General features: G+C 43.8%; 1 protein-coding gene across 1 annotated transcript; it reads right to left on the bottom strand.

Annotated features, from left to right (window-relative positions):
* Nucleotides 1-11: 11 nt before the first annotated feature.
* LOC115234667 (serine/threonine-protein kinase 17B-like) lies at nucleotides 12-20,602 on the bottom strand. The gene is given in 6 exon segments (XM_029805890.1): nucleotides 12-1,310; nucleotides 1,313-1,428; nucleotides 4,163-4,391; nucleotides 5,607-5,733; nucleotides 19,496-19,634; nucleotides 20,141-20,602. Coding segments are annotated over 6 exon segments (1,914 nt in total). The 5' UTR covers nucleotides 20,485-20,602; the 3' UTR covers nucleotides 12-351.
* Nucleotides 20,603-21,999: the final 1,397 nt, after the last annotated feature.

The raw sequence follows: 21,999 nt of genomic DNA, 5'->3' as shown, positions 1-21,999 counted from the left end.
TAATTTATATTTTTATAAAAAAAAAAAAAAAAATGTACGCGCAATCTCCTGAATCTTTCCGAGAAACTTCTGTCGTCACAGCCTTCAAAAAAACCTCGAGGAACTTTGCCCGTCCCTTTCCTTCCACCTTTGTGCTTCATTTCGCATGTCCCTCGGGTATATCTCGTTGCTCAAAACCTCCTCTCCCCTCCCTTCTCTTCCGCGTTATTGTACAGGTAATTATGTAATATGTACATTTGCCTCGAAGCTCCCAATCTTTCAAGGAGCTATTCGAGGAGACTGCCAAGACAGACACCTGGCAAATACAATTCAACACCGACACCTGCCGGCGCACGCTTATGCGGGATGATTTTACGAAGCTTCGTGCACCTGGAACCGCCGAATCCGCGCCTGCACCGACTCGCACTGCACCTCGCTATACCTGGTATACCTGCCGGCGCGGACAGGCTCCCTGATAACCACCAGATTACCGCTCCGCTCGCGGAGAGCCTCGAGGCCAGCCTTGCTGCCGCCGCGCATTACTGCCGTCGCCGTCGGCGGTGTCGGGATCTTCGCAATCTTCGTTCCGCTGGACGAAGTTTCTGACGTGAAACGGCTGAGCGCCTTGCTGACGACGCCACTGCACTCGCGCGGCCACACTCTGTGCGCGGTGCGATGATGCCTCTGCTGTTCCCACCTATCGGCGGTCGCGTCGGCGGCGGTAAACGGATAGCTCGCTCTACCCTGGCTTTTACCATACAGGATAAAATCCAGGGAGTCATCCGAGTAGATGCTGCTACGATCGCTCGAGCTGTCGGTCGAGATCTCGGAGACGGTGTCGCTGCCGCTGTCGCTGCTGCACTGCTGTTCCGCTTCACCAAGAATAAAGACGGGCGTGCACTTGAACACCTCGCCGCCACCCGCGGGCATCGTGTGGGTGGCGGTGGCGCGACGTTGATGAGTAACACCATTGCCGACAGCATTCGTCGACGATCCCGTCTCGATGATGACGATTTCCGGTAAAACAGAGCCGGAAAATTTTCGCGCAAGCGAATCCATGTTCCTTTTGAAAGTATCCCTGCGATCCGGACTCAGGCCGAATCTGATGGGCTTGGGCGACGATCTCGATGTCGAATACAGGTTCTCCGTATGCGAGGAGACGGCGCGCGGACTTGTCGGCTTTGCGCAGGATTCCGTAGGACTGTGGCACACACCGGTCGTGGACGACCGATGCTGTTGCTTCTCGCCGTCACTGCTCTTCGGTGTTGACGATGTGTTCGACGCGGTCTGACCGTTGGCGATAGATAAAGGTTTCGACGAGGAACTCTCCAGTCCGCCGCGGGACTGTCATCTGACGTGGAACACATTGTCGAGGACAGTGGCGTCGACGGCTGCTCGAACATGTTGAACCAGGGATGCTGGAGACACTCGGTCACCGTCAGGCGTTCACTGCGAACAAATGAGAGAAACGTTTCGAATATTTCCAAAAACGAAGAATGCATAAAGAATGCATGTTTTTAAATACTAGACTCGATTTTTAATAAGTTGTCGCTTGACTGGGCTCTGATAATCCGCGTTGGAAAGCCGTGAATAAAAGTCTCGGTTACGTCGGCTATTTCGGTACGGCGCTCTTGAACGTATATATCCCAACATAACAGGCTCGTTCCGCGAACGACTCGTTCTCGTCATCCTCGTTAACTCGAGGAGCGAGAGTGTCAAAGGGTTAAGAGACCCGTCACATAAACGGCCACCGCCAGCCGGACGGTGGCCATCATTGCGGCGGTCCGCAGCGGGACATTTTTCACGCGGCTGTTTCGTGCCGAGAACGTGTGTACCGTATACCGCGTAAAACATGCCTAAAGTGTCGGCTGACTTCCGGCATACGGACGACGCAAAATGCCTTCAATAACGGAGTAACAGATTGCATAACCACGTAAGAAAAGTAACCGTCATGGAATGCCGGACCCGTCGAGAAACTACTAAAAGAAGTTTTAGAGGCCGGCTTCCTCCCCCTCTAATTCCGGAGCCGCCCGGGCCCGAGCAAAAAAATGCTTATACGAGCGAAGATTTGTTCATATAAATAATATTAATAATTAATAATATTAATTAATATTAATTAATAATATTAATAATTTCACGTCACTCCCGTGAGTTTACATTGCTGCAGTTTAGGTCGCGCGAATGGCGAAACATCGGCGCGGATGAAGTCTGTTACTGAATAGATTGACGTAATAATTCCACGAAGTAGCGTAGAAGCACATAGAAAAATAACTAAGGTAGCAATTATCGCGATTACGATAAGCAATTTTGTAGACCACGTTTATTTGTTACATTAATCGTTAAGCTGTCTTATCATTAGAATACATCTAGAATACATTAATCTTAACGCAAACGACGCAATGGCAAATTTAAAAAAAAAAAAAAACCAAACGTCAATTTAATTATAAAGTATCTTTTCTTTTTCTTCAGACGTGTTAGCTCTCTTAATTCCGGTTCTTCGTAGCGTACAGCTTCCTCGAGCTTAAACGTGGTAATTCATAGGTCAGCGAAGCGGGACGACTGTCACACATAACATTGTCGGACGTGACGATAAGTCATGCGGGTTTCGCACGATAAAGCACCATACGCGGAGAGGAAGGACGTGGATATTCCGGATAGCGACTTCCTCTCAGCTGTCCGCGCGATAAGGGAACCTACGAGTTTTTCAGCGGAACTCGCCTTCCTCGCTCTTCCCGCTTCGAAGAAAGTCGACGGACGTGGCGCCGATCGTTTTTCTCGCTGTATTCGCAAAGAGCAAGACTCGACGATGACAGTTCCTATCCTCGACCGGACGAGCTAATAAATGCATCTCGGTGAAATCACAGTGTCGTCATTGTGCACGGTATAATCCGCGAAGCGTTAAGACGGGCACGAGAAAAATGCAAAACTACTAAATGCAATTCAAGGAAGACTTTGCGCGCAGTCACAAATTATACTAATGGTACGGTTTTATTCCGAAATATTAATTCGTAATATTCAAATAAATCCGTATGACTTTGAATAATTATGACTTCTATTCGTTTTCTATGCTGCATCTTGTATAATGAAATAAAAACTGGAGCTAATAACCTGATAAAAGTCCGATAATGGTAAATCAAGTCTCCAATTACACTGTAAGAAATGACAGACTGAAGCTTCAGATAAAGTATCTGCAGTTTTTTTACAGACATATTGTCTGAATTTTCAGACAGATTTTTCTGAACCTTCAGAAAAAGGACTTTGATAATTAAGAAATTAATTTCAGACATCCAGATCTAAAAATTCAGACAAAAATGTGTCTGAATTTTTAAGCAGTTTCTTACAGTGCGGAATCTGTCGTTTCGGGAATCTGCATGACATAAGATCAACGGACAGTTACAGGAATCTAATGGATTCCATTCCATCTCGCGAGAATGCAAAAGCAAACGTCTCGCGAGATTCTCGGTGAGCGCGAATGGCTTTCTCTCATCGCGACGCGATTAAATCTCAAAGATGCCGCTGATTCCGAATCGGATCGCGCTCATCGAATCATCCGTCGTCGCCGATGTCATCATCTCGGTTACAGGCGCGGAATGTCGCATCGCCTGCAACGCCTGATACGCGTCTACGTGACGCGATTGTTTTCGTTCTAGGAAATCGGCCGACATATATACAAGTAACAATGTAATCAACGTGAGTACAAGTATCCGCTTTCACTTCGAGGTAAGCGCCGGACCTTCTCGGTAGATCGCCGCAGTCTTCCGTGAAGGAATTACTTTGCATCGGTCCAGGAATTCGACTTCTCCGGTGACGCGCACGTCGATACTCGCCGCCTAAGACGAGCTTCTCGACACAGGCTGAAGTCGATCGACCGAGAAATACGGCACAGAAATAACGGCGAGTATATACGATGTGGGTGTGTAACGTAATTCGCGGCGACGACGTCTCGATCGCGTCGGAATAACGAATGGAAATCTTTCGAGTCGAGTCAAGTGAAACATATGAAGATAAATGGCGAACGACGAGTGGCTCGGGATGATCAATGAATCTCGCGGTCTCGCGCGATTGGCACTCCACGCGTTGCTTTAATCGCATCCGACTTAAATTTCTCGAATCTCTTTCTTTTTCTCGTTTACATTCGACTTCTGCATCGATTAAGCGCATTTAATATCGTGCTAAAACTTACTTCGGATCCTTAACCATGAGCTTGCGCATGAGATCGCGCGCCTCCTCGGAGACGTCCTCGAAGAGATCGTCCGGGAAGTCCAGGCGACATCTACTGATGTTGCAGAACGTCTCTTGCTTGGTGTCACCGCCGAACGGCGAGCATCCCGTTAACAGCACGTAGAGTAGCACGCCGACGGACCACATGTCGGTGGCCAGGCTGATCGGCTCGTAATTGAGGACCTCCGGGGCTGTAACACAGACGAGCATGTTATACGAGGAGGCTAGATCCTCCCGGATGATGCATTAACCCGTAATGCTAGAAAGTGTGAGTCACGCGCGTAATTAAATCCGAGAAAAATAACTCTCCCTCTCTCTTTCTCTCGGTCTTTTCGTTATTACGGCCACTATTACAGCACGCCAACTTACTTAATGGAGTTCGCGCGCATGTTCTCTCTTCAACGGGATAATAATAATCGTAACCGTGGACATATTAGGCTTTGCGCGCGCGTAATCGTCGCGATGTTGTATGTAGAAGTCGACTCGTTCGTTGCGTAATAACGTTAACCGTGTGCTCGAATTGCCACTTTGTATCGACTCGTTTCCGATTCGATCGCACCAGTTTTTCCGGGCTCTTTTCCTCGGTCTCTGTCCGTCCGGCTCCGCTTAATCGTCGCGAACATCCGCGGGCTGTTTTATCGCGCGAACGGTCTCGCTAATTTCCGCGAATCATCTCAAAGCTGATGGTAATTGACCGATTAAAATTTACGAGCGAGGAAATAACAATCAAGGTTTTTTTCGCTCGAAATTAAGATCAATCTCATATTCTTTTTCATTTAATCTAATTTCGCGGTTCTCGAAACAATGATTTTTTTTTTTTTTTCAGGACAATCTCAGACGACTTTGTAATCATCCAAAATCAACCCGATGCTTTCCGATTTCCTCCGTTTCTCGTGTAACTCGCGATTACCTAACATCTCCGTCCACTTAACGTTAGAATAGAAGACCGTTAGCGCGATGCGTAATTGCAATCGTAAAAGGTCCTTCTGACTAATCAGGCGACCACGTGCGGTTCTTCAGCTAGCCGCGAAGTGGCTTGTTCTGTTCAATTATGCAAGGCGGCTGTTTTCCTAATGGAAGCCGCGGACAAACTGTTTCGTGGCGCAAGACACAGGTCGAAAAAAATTGCATGGAACGCACAAAAGTACTCAAATCGACTTCCGAGGCTGGAAACCGCACGCTCCGTATATGGTGTCGTGTGAAAAGCGGACAACGCTATCAGGATTGTGCGGTTATATTACTCTCAATGACGCATAAGACGCGAGGTGTTAGGAAAACGCGCAGGTGTCGAGTACGGTTATAACCGTTTTCGCGCGAACTCCCGAGTGTTTGCGCTGGCAGATTAGCATCGAAACGATACGTTTCAGAGTAATCTTCGTGAAAAACACGCGGAATAAGAGACTCACCAACATAGTCGGGCGTGCCCAAAATCTCTCGTATGTCCGCTCCGTGGCTGATGTATCGCGATATGCCAAAATCGCATAACTTTACGTCGCAGTCCGGGAACTCTCCAGTAAGTACCAAATTTTGCGGCTGAAACATTAAAAGAAAAAGAGCTCGATAAAGAGAATAATTCTCTATTATTAAACAATAAAGACTGTCTTATCAAAATAGGATTTGTGTACATATGATTTTTTTTTTTAAATTTGCTAAGGTGTAGACTACAATTTTATTTAGCTATAAATTTATATATTATGCATTTATATAATTTAAAAATTTGCACAAAGTACAAAGCGGGGCCTGTCAAATTCACGGAGAAGGGAAGAAACGAGCGTTTTATCTCCCGGTGATCTCCCGCGACAATGTCAATTTCCTGCCGCGAAATAATATGGAGAAAGTGAAGCTTCTTTTCTCGAAGGAGGACGATTCGGTATTCTCTTTTCTTGTCGGCTAACAGACGGACAAAGCACTCTTGGGTGTTTCGTGGTCCCAGCCAATTATCAAGAGACACGCAAGAACGAACGGACTGAAGCATTTTTTCCTCTACCCAATACTTGAGGAATTTCGGCGCCACCATGCAAATATATATAGCAGTAAATTACCCTATAATTGTAATTATATTATACGTTTGCTTCTTTAAGCTAAAGTACAGTCATGCGATCATTAGTTCGCGATTTAATTTTAGCCCGGTAGCCTCGAGCGCATTCTACTTTGGCGGAATTTTAATTCGGATCTTAATTATATCGAGATACGCCCGACGTGGCTCGCAAAGTTTCGAAAAATAATAACTTCCGCGTCGAGACTCCGCGATAGATATTTTTTTACAGCGGCGCGGCGTATGATTAATCGTCGAAGACCGGCGCGGCGAGGCGGAGAAAGAAAAATGCGATGCGGCAATTTTCGACAATCAGGTGGAAGAGAGAGGCATCCGATAACCACGTTACAACAACGCGAGAGCGCCGCGTAGGAGTCTAGCGTCATCCGCATCGTGCACGAGGTAATGCCAATGTAAACGATTCCACGATAAGAGAAAGGTCGTCGCGCGGCCTAGGAGCGACTCTAGATGCCCACACGTCGCGTTTTTCCCCTCTCTCACTCTTACCCCGGACAACAATCGAACAATGCTGAAGAGGCCACGGTGAGGCCAGTGAACGACCAGATCTCGTCGGGGGAGAGCGAGACGAGAGGAGACGGCCTGTTGCCGGTCCATTGTCAACGCTTCGCGACTGGTTTACGACCACCTAGGTTGCCCGAGAATTATATCTTCAGTACCGGGTCGCGACTCTTAAAGGACGCCATTATCGAGACGCTTTATTAAGGAGAACGCGCGCGGTGAACCACGTGGCGATCGCTTCTTTCGATTATCCGCGAGAACGAAGAGGGAGGGAAGGACCGTCGTTGTTATACTAAATGCCTTTAATTAAGCACACCCCAACGATTCAGATTACTCTCGTAAAGCGAATCTTCGAAGAAAGGCAATGAACAAACTCTATTTCGTTCGAATCTGAGCGCAGATGTTCGCCGTGCAGTTTGCAAAGGGCTTAATAAAAGAGTACGGATCACAATTACGTTTATGAGAGTGACAAAAGTCGTCGGGCCTGCCCGATGGTCATAAAAAAAGACGTCGACTCAATTAGAGTAAATATGAGGAGGTACGAAACATATGGACCTATTCAAGGTTCGTTTATATTGCCGTATTAATAATATTGTGCAATTAGTGTATTTGTAACACGTAGTTTTTATAAAACTAAAATTATATTGGAAGAGAGATGCAGTAATACAGTACCCTATAAAAATGACGTTATACAATACAAATATTGTTACAAGCTTTATGATAAATTAATAACGCTTGTTCCTGTGAATAATTTCTTTATAGTAGAAAATTAAGTTTATAATTCTTGTGATTAAATTTTTATATATTTTTTATATCGATAAGAGAAATGATAAATCGCCAAGAGCTCACATGTAATTGATATTAACATAATTTTCTGTAACAAATCTATACACATTACGCGGACACGTTGAGACGATACATATTGCAAGCAAGCATCGAGGCATCAAGGATCACGACGTAGTAATGAAGATTGAAGACTTAACGCTAAATTCAAATAAGGTTATTATCCTTATCGCGAATGATGCAAAATTTGCATGATCAATGACACCATTCTTTAAGGGCCGGCCATGAGAAATTACGATTCGTGCTGGTATATCGTATCTCCCTCTCCCTCCTTCTTTCTCCCTCTCCCATTACTCGCTTAAATTTAAATAACGTTCGTGGCTTGCAGAATTTTTTCGCGCATGATCGATGACACGAGTGCCTCGCCAGGCGGAGATTGCAATGCGCGATGCATACGAGATGCGATCTCTCGGGGACAATTTTCCTGGTAATCGATCGGCTCGCCCACGCCCAATTGCCACGCTAAACAGCGACGTTCGAGAAACATGCGAGTCGCGAGAGCTGACGTACGAGCCGTCCGTTAATGGTTAATTATGGAAATGTCTTTGTTCCTTATTAGGGCGACTTCCTGGATTCGCGAGACGCGATCCCGAATTGGTTTCTACGCCGTACGCGCGCGCAGAAAGGAAACGCGCGATCGGAGCCTTGGATCAGTAGCAGATTTTCCGGATTCCGCATTACTCGATGTTTCAATTATCCGGAAGCCAGACGAGCATGATCTCGCAATTCGTGTAATGACACAAATGCACGAAATACAATAAGACATTAGATGCGCGTAACGAGATTTCGCTCGCGCAGATGAGTTAATTATATATATATATATATATATATATATATATATATTAATGAAGAGTGTGGATATATAAATCATTATTTCATTAATTATACTGTAATTTTTAGATACAAATCTGAATTATATACCATGCTTTGAAATTACACATAAGGTTGTATAAATGGATAAGAATAATTGCAAAGTTAGGATGACGAGGCGCACGAAAATCGAGAAATTAGGACGACGTCAACTTTTTCGGTCAAGCTAGCCTTGCTCCGGTCGAAATTTCGAAAGAAAGAAAGAAACGTGACGCAAAGAAAACGACCTGCGACCTCGTCACGAAAGTCGCTTTTGAATCGCGTTATTCGTCGTACCTCGAGTAGCTCATGATGAAGCCCAGTCACGTTCGTCTCGTAACTCGGTTTAACGAAACGTAACACACAAACTGAATCCTCGAACGAGCCGAGTATATGAGCTCGTCTGCCTTTGTTGCCTCCACACTTCCTTCTGCTATAATACTTACTATAATGCGTGCAAGACGTTTCCATCCGATAAATCTGCTATCCAAATTTCAATAACCATGCGTTCCAAATTTAGATGAAATTTTAATTATCAACCATTTGTTTTATTGTATACGAAATATACAGAACGTCTACTTTTTTGTAAAAAAATTTCTTGAAGATTTCTTGATCTTCCAGGTATTCTTATTCAAAATTCCAGATAAAGAGAATATTATAAAAATTTTTTGTGTGGTGCAACTTTCTATAAGATTTTTTATTGTATGCGTTTTCTAATGCTCTTCACTCATGCGAAGAAAAAACACAGAGCCATTTAAATTTCAAGTGCTAGATTTGCAAATGTACCGGAAAAAATGACATATCACTTATAAAAATCGATCGTGAACAGAATAATAATTTATTTTGTATTTAATTTGCATGAGAGCGCGATTCAGGCATGTATAAATTGCGATATAAAGCGCGTTTGAAAGATCCTCTCTTCTCAATAAACATATTCTCAGTAACGAAAGACCAGCAATCGTAGCTGTCTATGAGACACTTTGCGTACCGGCGTGCATTTTTCGAGGGGACGCATGACGACAGTTTCGACGTTCATTAGGGATGCAATCCCGCGCCACTTAATTCAATGCATTTAATAAACGACGATTCGTCGGCATGCACTCGTCACGTAATCAAGGTAATTAATCGTGTCGCGGACGGATGTTCGCCGGCTCTCCTTCTACCTTATAAACGAGCAGGTCCGAGGTGCTTCGTTTTTTTTTTTATCGCAGTCTTAAAGCGCGCGCATTCTTCAAAACCCTACCTCGTCCTTAATTAAACGCGCGAGATACAGATTGTAAACTCTTGGCATATATATTTTATTATAAAAGGCTCGCCACAAAATTATCACCGCTCTTTACGTATTTCCTTTCTCATCGACATTCGCGTTGAACATATAACATCGATCACCTTCCGAAATATGTGTGTAAAAATGTCAATTGTAATAAAATATACTTACAATTCGAATATTTTCTCGCTCGATTAGTTTCGAACGAAGATAAAGCGTAACTTGATCAAATCGATCATTTCTTTTTTTCGTGACTGACATGCTTCCTGCAACATGCCATCTATATTTTACCGTTCTTGCGCAATCTTGCAAAACTTCTATAGAAGCTGTATGCGGCAGGCCTGACGTAATATCGATCGAGCGCACCCTTGCGAATTGTAACAGGTGTTTCTGCGCTTCGCAGCGGGCAGCTTCTGTCGGATGTTAGCACTTAAGTGCCGCGAGACCCGCGCAAAAACGAAGGAAGGACGTATGTCATTAAATCGAAAACGCCAACGGCTATTCATCTTACCCGAACAAAAAACATCGGTCCGCGACAATTCTCACGTGGACGTGAGAATTGTCCGTGCGTGTTTCAACTGTGCCACCGTCGTGGGGATTAAGACATTTCTATGTAGAATTAGAAACGAGAATGCGGAGAAATATTTTCTGTAATTAAGCAGTTTGAAAATGTGCGTTGTCCCCGTTGGAGAGGCGATCACGAAGAGATTTCACGGGAGTTAACGGAGCAAATCTCCACGTCATTATCCGGCGAGGAGTACATTGTCCCCGCAAGAAATCATCCGCGGGATAACGGTGCGTCTTCCGTCTTTGAAATGACGATTCTCTTTCCCCCTTTTTTTTTTTTTTTTCTTCAGCGCACAATGCCGCGAGAGAAGAGAATCTCGCGCGCGTGAAACTCGGGCGCGAGATTTTTAACAACGCGGCTGTGCGTTAGACAACACATCTCGCGCTCGTTAGGCGTGTCAATGAGCACCTGGTAATTAGCCCCCTGATCCGCTTAACAATGTGTGACACTTCGTGAGCCGCCTCGCGTATACGTGAGCAAACGGCAATTAGTAGCGAAAGGCTTCGAAAAAAATAAACTGTTGGGCGACCTGGTCGCTTTACCCGTTTTCGTTGTCCAGCACGAACATCCGCGGACGTGAGTCGAACGAACGAAAGCGGAATATAATTAATTGTAATATACGCATACAATTAATTAACCAATGATTTAATTATAATACACGCGCGATTAAAACGTGTGCCAATTATAACGATTTCTTATTTCTCGTAGAAACATTTGTTAAAATTATATCGCCGAGCGTGTTTATGCGCGAACAATCAAATATAATATATTCATGTCTACGTATTTTTATTACGCATAAGTCAATTCGAGAGATAACGGCGGGAGTTCTTTCTCTTTCCTTCTCTCTCTCTCTCTCTCTCTCTCTCTCTCTCCCTCTCTTGTTTGTTCGAACTTTATTGCGTGCCTAATATGCCGGAGCACGCATACGCGCACGCAAGAGTTTCGCACGCGCGGCCGAGTTGTTGCCCGCCTTCCCCTTTTCTCGACCGCCGGAAGTTTCAATGAACGCGAGAGACGGATCCTCATAAATCCGCCGGCTAAAAAGGCGTCGGGCCTCGCAGGCGGTCTCTCCGCTATCTTTTTTTCGCGCGTTTAATTTTTTCCCTTGAAAATCTCGCTTTGCGATTCGTCGATTTTCAGGTTTTGCATTAAACATTTTTCCGTTCATTTAAAGAACAGTCTCTTCATTTGAGACTTTAGACCTTGCTTGAGATAAGTAAAAAATAATGATTTACATATGAATATATGTATATCTACTCATAATTCTAAGCAGAGATGTTAGAATCACAATCAGAAGAAAAGATGTATATTTCAACAAAGAATAAAACATAAGATATTATATTATACCGTTCTTAATTACCTTGTTTTAATTATCCTAATGAGTAGCTCAACAAATAAATATTATGTTAAGAAGTGATTCGCGCTACGCTCGCTGTATGCGTAAATACATACGCACGCGATGCGTGATAATAATTGATAAATGCGACGTATATCGCGACGACATGCACGTTTTATCTCCGCGTTATGGTAATAAACGCTGCTCGTGGTAATAAACGAGAACTCATTGGCTATTATATTCGTGACACGGGAAATACGCGCGCTAATTCGCATCGCGTTTTTAACTGACTAATAAATGCGATAGCCTCTTTTGATCTTTGCAATACGTCGAATAATAAAAATATTTGACCATTTACTCGCGAGATACACACACGCACAGATATATATGTATACATAAATTCGTTATTTCGAATAATTAATTCTTTGTTTAATTGGCCGCTAACGTTACGCAGAAATACGATGTTAATCGACGATTCGTAGGAATTAATTCGATGAATTGATCGGCAGTTTCCTTCGGCCAATAAACGCCGATTGCTTTATTAAAGCAAAGTCGGACATCCGTCGCTTTTCATCGAATTTTTCATGGAAGAGAGGCAATCGACCTCGCTCGCGCGAGATTCATCAATGAACTGCTCGTTGGCCTCGCGGCCAACTGTTACCAGGAACTGCATCTCTCATATGGAGGAGAGAAACGATCGATATACTCACATAGTACGTATGCACATGTATATATCACCGTCCGTTCATTAGGCACGGCGGTGCACTCGATGAAATCGATTCATCGAGCTCTTAATGGGATATCCGAGTAACTTCACCCGCGTACATTCTACGTGCTCTAAGCTCGCGTTTATGGCTCTAGGGTAGGTACCTATGCGTGCGTGCTGTTTACGAACGCCAGAGAACCGATATTACGCGAATCGAATGTGCAAACAATATTTGTTAAAGCTGCCCACACACTATAATATTTTTCTCTTGGCATTTATATTAATCGCGCTCGTTATACGACGGAGCGCTTGAGGGATTTACGACGAGAACAATCTTATTGTAAGCGGTAAAAAGTTGATGGCGCGATGTCTCGGTTTGCAATCGCGCGTACGGCTCTTTCTCTCTTTAAATGTGCGATATTTTATTTAACGTCTCGGTCGGAGAGACTAATATTTTTATTTCCGTAGGCGACGTGCATCTCCGGTACAATTCAACTTTATATCTAAAGGAAGGAGACGTCATTGAGACTACAAAATCAGTGTGATTCATCGGATTGTCGCCGTTACACAGATATAGAAAAGTCTCTGACGCGTGTGATGTAACATCGCTTAACGATTATTATGTTCCCCGTTGTATTACTCGTCATCACTGATATTGCTGCTGCAGCTAGCGAAAGCGAAAAACACGTAAAACTGCGACAAGCATTAAAACGTGTCGCAATTACTTAGACAGCGCTTTATTACGGGCACGCTATTCATTTTTGTACCGTGCCGCTCTTCGCGATTTTCTTTATTATTGTTCTAAAGAGTATTCCACCGGAACAAACGACACGCGTGAGTGCGGATGTTGAAATATTAGGGCGCGCGTCGTTCTTTTTCTTCTTCTCTTCCTCGTGTCAAATAATACGAACAGATCCGTAAGAAAATATATATAAAAAAGGAGTTTTATTATGATTATAGACAGGAAAGATATAGATGCTGTATCGAAACTAGACGAAATGTCGAATAAAATAAAGTGTGATAATTGATATCTTGTGCGAAATTTCATCGAGAATTTCCGTCGATTATATAGTTTCTACTGCGCAATAAAGTGAAACGGCATTACTCACAATGAAATATCGACACTAATAACGTAGTTCCATGGACGTACGCTAATCGTATGCCATATTGCTCGGATGATTAGATTCGGGAAGAGAAAGAGAGAAAGGAACGCGTCGCTTCGTATGACAGGATTAGGCTTCTGCCGCTTCGCCGGCTGTCGCTGCTCTTGGCCAACCAGTTGTCATCTTGCGACACCTAAAAGGCTACTAATTGACCGAGAAGTGTGACGATACGCGATTAAAAAAAGAAAAGTATGCGAGTAAATGTACCAAAGTCTCAGCCTGCTCTGTCTCGCGGTGAAAGGATTAGCCGTTCGTTAAATAGCGCGCCAATTGCGAGTCCTTGGCGAGAGACCGCAAAACGATTATTTCGCGAGCGCGAGATTCGAGGGGGAGCGTTGATTTTCGATTCGCGACACCCACACACGTGCGCGCGACCCGGGTCAGGGGAAAGGCGCGGCGATAATCTGTAATAGAGCGCGGTTATAAAAGTAGCCCCGCTGCTATTTCGCGCCGATTTTATCGCGATATTATTGCGCGCGTTTATTATTAGCGCGCCGTAATATTCTCGCTGCCGCCGACTCGCTCGCACACGTTTATCATCCCCGGCGGCGATTTGTTGCACGAATAAACAAGTCATCGGCGAATTAAATTCGTAACGATATATCCCTATCTACGAAATATCTACGCGTGACCGAAATTGCTCGCCCACCACGAGATTTCTCTCCGAGAACAGACGACCTAATTTGTAATGTGATTGCGATCAAGATATTCTGTCGTCGAGAGAGAAGAGATGCGTTTTATTTCGCCGAATACACGACGATAAACATTAATTCAAATGTAAACAGTAACATTACTCTCTCCTCTAGTTTCGATCATTCAACTTTAAGAATTAGATAGATAAAATTCTCGAGAAATTTAGAAGACGCTCCGAATATTATCAACTTTTTTAAGTCAGATACTATGTTCTTTCACGGTTCATTATACTTTTTCATTACCTTTTATAAAACTGACAACAATTAAACCATGGATCGTATGTAAAGATGACTTTGATAGTCACGCGTAAATGGCTTCCAGTTCTGACGGAATAAGCAACATTCCACTATACGGCACTCAACTTTTATCGGAATTTTATGATCGCTTCTATACAAATTTCACGGACGAATGCACGGGCCACATTTTTCATATTTGCAAGCTCTCTCTCCACTCGATAGAGCGTGCCCTGACCAGCGCGGACTGACCAGCTCTTGTCTATTCTTGAATCAACGCTGAGCATTCCGCGGCTAGAAACGGCCGCAAAGGATAAGCCGCAGAACCACGGATCGCACAGCCGGATAACGGGAACGATGATTTTTTTTTTTTTCATTAATGCATACGCGCGCAATTTTCTTGAAAAGCAGGGGAAATCTTCAAAAGAGTGAATAGAAGAGCTTAAAGACATATATATATATATGTATACTCTCTTACATCACGAAAATAAAATCAATTAAACGGAATGGAAAAGAGAAATTCTAAATTACTTAATTTCATTTGTCGCGATTCTACGTCTGTTCCACCTAATTAATATTTGCCAACGTTCCCCGCGTGATGGATGCGCATGAGTAACATTTGGCGAGGCGATTCATCGCGACGGAATGCAAAACGGAGCATCAGGATCGCTCGGTCGTTTCGGGAAAGCTCGGAAACACATGGAGACACCGCAATTAACACGACGTGCAAATTCTCGAATTTGCACGGCCGGCGGACGCCGAGCTATTTCATCGCGCGGCGAGTTTTCCGGCGCGCTGCGGCGACGGATATAGCTGTTCCGTTTCGAGCGTGAACTAGTACGGTGTGAGGCCGGCTTTAGAAGGCGCCCGAAAGTTCGTGGCCGCTGGCCAAGAAGGCCCCCTTGGACGCCGGCCAAGGAATTCGCGTGCATTTTTCCATTCATAACCGCGAAATCTATATTTGGCCGCGACATATCGCGTGAATTCGTGGCGCGGCGTTATTTTTAGGATGAACCCTAATGCGAACTGATTAACCTATTCGCCGGCCAATTGCCTTTCTCGGTCGATGCTGGTCACCGCGTCTTACATTTCGCGCTATATGTAACGATAAGATGGCTATTTTATCTCTTCCCTAAATGCAGAGAATCAATCGCTTTCGGAAACTTGTTCTTGCCAGACAGCACCAAGCGACATTCGCGCGAAATAACGATCGTTTTACAGCAGAATTGTCGCGAAAGACGCTTGAAATATTATTGATAAATAATAAAAAGAGAATGCGGGTAGAAAAATATTATCGTTCGAGCAAAGAATCCGCGAGATAACATTTCAACTTTTACAAAGAAAGAAAAAAGGAAAAAGAACGACTGCGCAAAATCGAGAATAAACAAGAATAAATATCGCGTCGAAGTCTCTTCAACCGCATAAAAGTCTGCGATCTATCTCTTTGTATATTTAGTATGTAGATAGCAATCGCGGTGAAACGCGCGTTTAAAAGAATTCCGCCGCATGTCTGGGCTTTGAGGCGCGTCGATATGTCGAACAAAAGAGTGCGATTCGCCGCGACGTGTATTTTCTTCGCAAAATGCAAAGCCGACTGATGCATCTGGCCGACTTCCAAAGTATATCGAAGCCGTTGAAGGCTTATTTTTCTCGTTCCCTCAATGGCCGCGCGAAAAATAAACGCGCCGCCGCGTTCGCTCTCTCGCGGGTCAATGAATCGAAAACGCCGTGGAGGGTATCCGAGCAATGGATGATTCACTGCTGGCCGAGACTGACGTCTCGAGAAAGCCGCGATATTCCTATCCGTTCGAGCTAATAAAGCTGCCGTCTTGTGGAACTAACGATCCGAAAATATCGCTTCGTACACGACAAATTTCCGTCTCGTGATAAAACCCGCATATAGTTGCTTTCATAATGGCGAGAGTCTTTAGCTAAAATTGTATCGTTGTAGCACAATAACGCTCCTATCATTCGCGCACAAAATTACCTTACTTATCGGTTCGAAAACACCGTGATATCAGGATAAATCATCCTCGTTCAGATGCGTAATCGAGTCGCTCTTTATCGCGATGGGACAGGATCGATAAGATTTCACGAAGGTCGTTCGAAAAAGTGAGATTACAACCGTTTTATTCGCAATGATTGTTGTAAACACAAAAAATCTAACAACGTGATAGTTAAAGACACCGCATAGTTACGATCTGACAAATTTTATAACGAGCGCAAACAGAGCAACGATAAAATCGACAGATATTTACTGGTCGATGATGAATTGAGCGATTAACGTAAACTTGCGAAAGCCGAGTAAATTGGATTGTATAACCGCCATCATCGTTATGCGAGCCACGTTAAAAGGAGACATGTACAAGATCGAGAGGTGGAAACGCGCGCGAGAGCCTGGCTTGTGTACGTGTACATCGCCGCCGGAACATTATTAATACAACTCGCTTACCTTGGCTCACCCATATCGATCACGCCGATAATCGATAAACACGTATCTCGTCGTATACCTACGCGCGAGTGCAGTGTGCAAATTGCAAATTGCAAATCTTCGCCGCCAAATAGGAAAAACTGGTTGTCACTTGGCGCGACGTGTCGTGTATTATGACGCGACGCGCGAGTACGAAACTCATCGTCCCCTTCGGCTACTTTGCCGATCGAGACGAAATTATTCGTCGCGCTTGTCATTTCTTTCTTTTTTTTTTTTTTTTTTTTTTTTTTTTTTGTACGACGGGCCGATACGCGACGTGTTCGATACAATGGGATGACGTATACGCGGCGTGCAAAAGTTAAAGAGAAATTTATTTCCGATCATTGCTACAATGAGAGTTTGAGCTGTGATAAACAAGTTATTTTTGGCACCGAAGAGATTACGTTTAATATTTAAACGGCGTCTCGACTCAATTGCATTTTTTATGTTCGGCGACTCCGTCGCGTCGAACCAGTTATTCTTGGGCCCTAATCTACCCCGCCTAAGAACGGGTGAGGATATATTAGCTCAATTACGTGACTTTTATGAAACGTCGCTCTGTTTGTGAACGGAGTTCCCTCGCAACGCGAGGAATTATTTTTAGTCCTCTAGAAAATTGTGCAGGATATCTCTGGATTTGCTTATAACGCGAAACGTCATATTGTCCTCGAGGCAAGTAACGACGAAATACGAGGGACTATTTCCGTACAGACGTCCTCTCGTACGTCGCCGCGTACGAAAATATTTCGTGGGACGGAAATTGTCCCATTGGCGCCTGCTTAATTTCGTCGGCATTCTATCGTCACGCGTTGTTTCGAGGCGCTACATCGTTTCGTAGACCGTGCACGTGTTCGCGCGTGTATCATCAATTTTTTAATGGGATAGTCGCGTCGTCGATTTACCACCCGCCCCCTCCCATCCCCCAAAAAATATCGTACGCGTGACACAACGCTCGCGATGACGTTTTAAATGGAATTTAGAAACATGGGGAGAGAAGCGCGTGGGATTAGATGAATCATCGAGAAGTGTGTGCAGCCCTCGATACGTGCTCGATCTATTTTCATTTCTTCCACCGCGAAGTGTCAGGTGACATAACGGCGTATAGACGGTAGCGTAAGACAAATTTCAAACGTTCTATCTCTCTCTCTCTCTCTCTTTCTTTTTCCGGGGTATCTATGCGTAAAAATGCGCGCATGAAAAAAATGTATACATATAGTTCCTATCTTCTAGAATTAAGCTTAACAATTGAGAAATAATTATTTTTTTTCCTACGTTTATGTGTATATAATTTCAATCGCGCCAAATACAAGAAACGTATATAATTTCTTACTTTGTATAATCAATTACATACGAGCAAATGAATAAATAAAATATATCTAGCGCCATGTGAGTAATTTTGTCTCGTTTCTCAATTTTCCTTGGTAAAGTGTATGTGTTACTGCGATATGCAATGATATACGGAATCGTAATTATGTTCGCACAAGAGAGATGACCGAAAAATTTATCTATCTGCAAAACGTGTCACCTCGCCGCAAAGTGTATATCGCTGTCGGCACATAAGAATCTTACGCTAATCAGTCGTTTGGCAGAGAGTGCCGCCGCGCGCCACAAACGTAAACGTTTACATAACGATTTAGGTCGATCGTGCGGGCCGCGACACGAAACGCGCGCGTAGCCCCGTAGCTGAGAAATTGCCAGAGGCGCCCGAAATGTCGTCGCTCCCTTGCCAGAGAATCTCTTTCTCGCGCCGAGCCGAAAGTGCAGCGTCCGCCGCAGATTTGGCGTGATAAAGATGCAACCGGCCCGCCGAGTCTTCGGCCGAGATTCACGGACGCTTTTTGGCGAGAAAGCGACGGATTCTTTTTTTTTTTTTTTCCCCCCTCGATATTTTCACCGATGAAATTTGGACTTTCTTTTTTTTTCGACGCTATGCTCCTCGTAAAAATTATCTTTATCGCGCCGAATCGCTAATTCCTTCGCATTTTAATTGTGATTTAATTCGTACATTGAACATATTGCTAAAAGACGCCTCGAGTAAGTTCTCTCTTTATGCGTTCTTCCCAAGAGGCGCAGGAAAGAGACAAGATAAGAATTATTTACACGAACGACAATCTCCATCCGTTATCTCTCCTCGCTTGTTATTTTTAACATGTGAAGATATACCGAAGAAGCGAATCTCGTGCAGAATCTCGCTGGCGTTTTCAACGATCATTCTCCAATATCTCAATCGTAAAAATGGGCGCTAATGCGGGAAATTTAGTACCGCCGATAAAACCGTGACATTATTATGGGCATTGAATTATGAAAAAAAATTCCCGCCAAAATAATCATTCGCGATAATTTTTAAGTTCATGTTTAAATCAAATGAGAAAGTTATTATTGTATATAATACAATTAAACATTATAAACATTTATATTAATATTATAACTAGATAATTTTTGAGTATTTTTGAAAAGGAATCGTCAAGAGATGTTGGATAATACTTTATATCCTTTGACACACTATATATATAATATAGTAGAGTTTTGAGTAGTCGTACTTTTTTCACAATTTCTTGGTCGTCTCGTTAGCCTGCCTTTACCATATAAATACTTGAATGTTTGAAAACTTACCTTGATGTCGAGATGAGCTACGTTCAGGGAATGCAGAAAGGCTATCCCATCCAAAATCTGCTTCAGCAATCTGGCGACCTGCCGCTCCTCCGGAACTTCGTCTCGGTCGAGTATCATTTGTAACTCGCCGCCAGGAGCCCTGTCGCAATAAACGTATATCTGTATCTCGCTCGACTTGCACAATATTTACATTTGTCGCATATGTATTCTCTCGCGAGACGCACCGCGAGGGCTTAATTTATAAAATATAAAAATTTATTATATAAATAAATTCAGCGTATTACACGTGTCAGAACGAATCGATGCGATTCGCAATCTTACGATTGACTCGTGCACGCGATGTACGAACGCTTAAATCACGGGTTTATGCTCCGTCCTACTTTTTAAATAATTAGCAGAGATTACGAAATGTAGAAAGTTACACGCTACGCCATCATAGTCAGTAGCCGCCTCGTCATTCAGTTTTATTTTCCTTCTTCGTCGCACGATGCAATATGTAATCGAAACGTAACTATCTTTCTTGCGTTTTATCGCGTGGAAGGATAAAAGCAAGTTTTTTTTTTTTTAATTCGAGATCCAAAGACTATGATTTACGACGATGCGATCGGAAATGTAGGCGGAGACGTGGAACGTCCTTGTACTTACAGTTCGAGGACGAGCACCATCTCGGTGTTGGTCTCAAAGACCTGATGTAGGGAGACGAGACGAGAACAATGGGCCGCGGCATCCAGCACAGCGACCTCGTGAAGCGCTTCCGCTCTGAGCTCCTGGGCCCGCCGTCGTTTCCTCAGGAACTTGGCGGCCCACTGCCTGCCGCTGGACCTTTCGCGGCATCTTCTCACCGTCGCATATTTACCTCTGCAAAAGAGAGAAAAGAATATGTAAATTTTAATATTACATCGCGTACATATGTATGCTATAAAAAGAAAAAAAAAACAATACATCGATGTGCAAACCGCAAAGATCAAGGTGTAAAGAATAATTTTCATTGACGTTTGAAGAATTCAAATTTGAAATTCTTCAAGAGTGACAAATCGCACCGAGGCAGATACTTGTAACTCGAGATTGCCTTTACGCCGCGGCGCGCGTCCGTTCATTAAAACGTTGATTGCGAATCACGGACGTTTCATTTCGCCAAGAGAATAATTGAATTTCATAATTTTTTTAGGCGCAATCGTGACTTTATTTATAAACAATATTTCATAAACAATCGGTGTGTGTTAGCGCGCTAATTACTGTAATTTACGTCTCTATAGGCGTCACATAGATTCTAATGAAGACACCGAGAGTCAAGTAAAAATAATAATATCGCACGAGGAAGTCGCGTATACACGTCAAACGATCGCTTTCACTGTTTCCGTTAATAACGAGCTTTGTTTCTTCTCTTGTGCTTTCCTGAATACAGGGAATGCGACATGTCAAGTGCGAGTCTTGTCACGGAAAAGTCATATATATATATATATATAAAACGAAGATTGCGGTGCATAATGTGTATTAGAATTCTCAACTTTTTCCGCTGTAGATCGGATGACAAATTGCGACCGCGAATTGGAATCCGAGATTGAATCGCAGAATTGAATACTTCCACGTAATATACAGAGAAATTGCAATTGATTGCGATATTGAATCCCGCGATGTGATTGCAAAAACTTTCCAATTATGCGGAGACCAAGAACGCCCTACATACGCCCGCACGTTAGGTATATAATATCGGAACATGCGCAGGGTTGTGAATCATCGCGACAATGTAACTCGATGTAGACGAGAATTTTTCACGGAACGATATTCTCGGGCGTAATAATACGAACGGATGTCATAATACCGTCATCAGTCTTAACGTCACATCGATATTGTGTAAGAGTTATGCGTACGATTCGCGCAAGCAGACATGCCTGCAGAATTATTGTATTTAAGCATCCCTCTCTGTTAGATCACATCAGTGGAATCTCAAACAGCTTTTTCGCGTCCTCTCCTCCTACCTTTCCATTTTTTCCCGCGCGATTCTAAGAGCGAAAGAAGATCGATCTCCGCTCCGTTATGCGCGGAAACGCGCGCGTTGCCGTGAAAAGAAAAATCGTAAAGTTCGAGATAGTCACGTTAATATGAGAATACACACACATTTGCGTTAATACCGTTGAACGAGAAAAGTTTCATCGCACGCGGAGTCTCGCGAGCGAGAAAATTACTCGCTGTAATCCGACGATCTAAACAGACGCTAGAAAGCGAACTCGTCGGTGCAATGCACGTAGTTAGTTATCCGCGGGCCTAAATTCGAGCAGCGTTATAGTAGTGAAAGCACGCGTTTACGTTTATTACGTAAAGGGTTGTCGTGTCCCGTGAGAAAGTGCGACGCGCACTTCGGAAGCGGAGCTTTGCCCGCACCGGTAATGGGCGTTCATGTTTCCTGTTCTCGTCCACCCCGTGCGATGAAAGATTACTTCACAATGGAATACGCTTTGGAAGAAGCGTGAAAAAATCTCAACGATTGTTTGTCGCGCGCTATA

This window comes from Formica exsecta, unplaced genomic scaffold (assembly GCF_003651465.1).
Source record: "Formica exsecta isolate Colony F162 unplaced genomic scaffold, ASM365146v1 scaffold201, whole genome shotgun sequence".
Lineage (NCBI taxonomy): Eukaryota > Metazoa > Arthropoda > Insecta > Hymenoptera > Formicidae > Formica > Formica exsecta.
The sequence above is the reverse complement of the archived record's forward strand: the minus strand, read 5'-3'. Positions and strand labels throughout refer to the sequence as shown.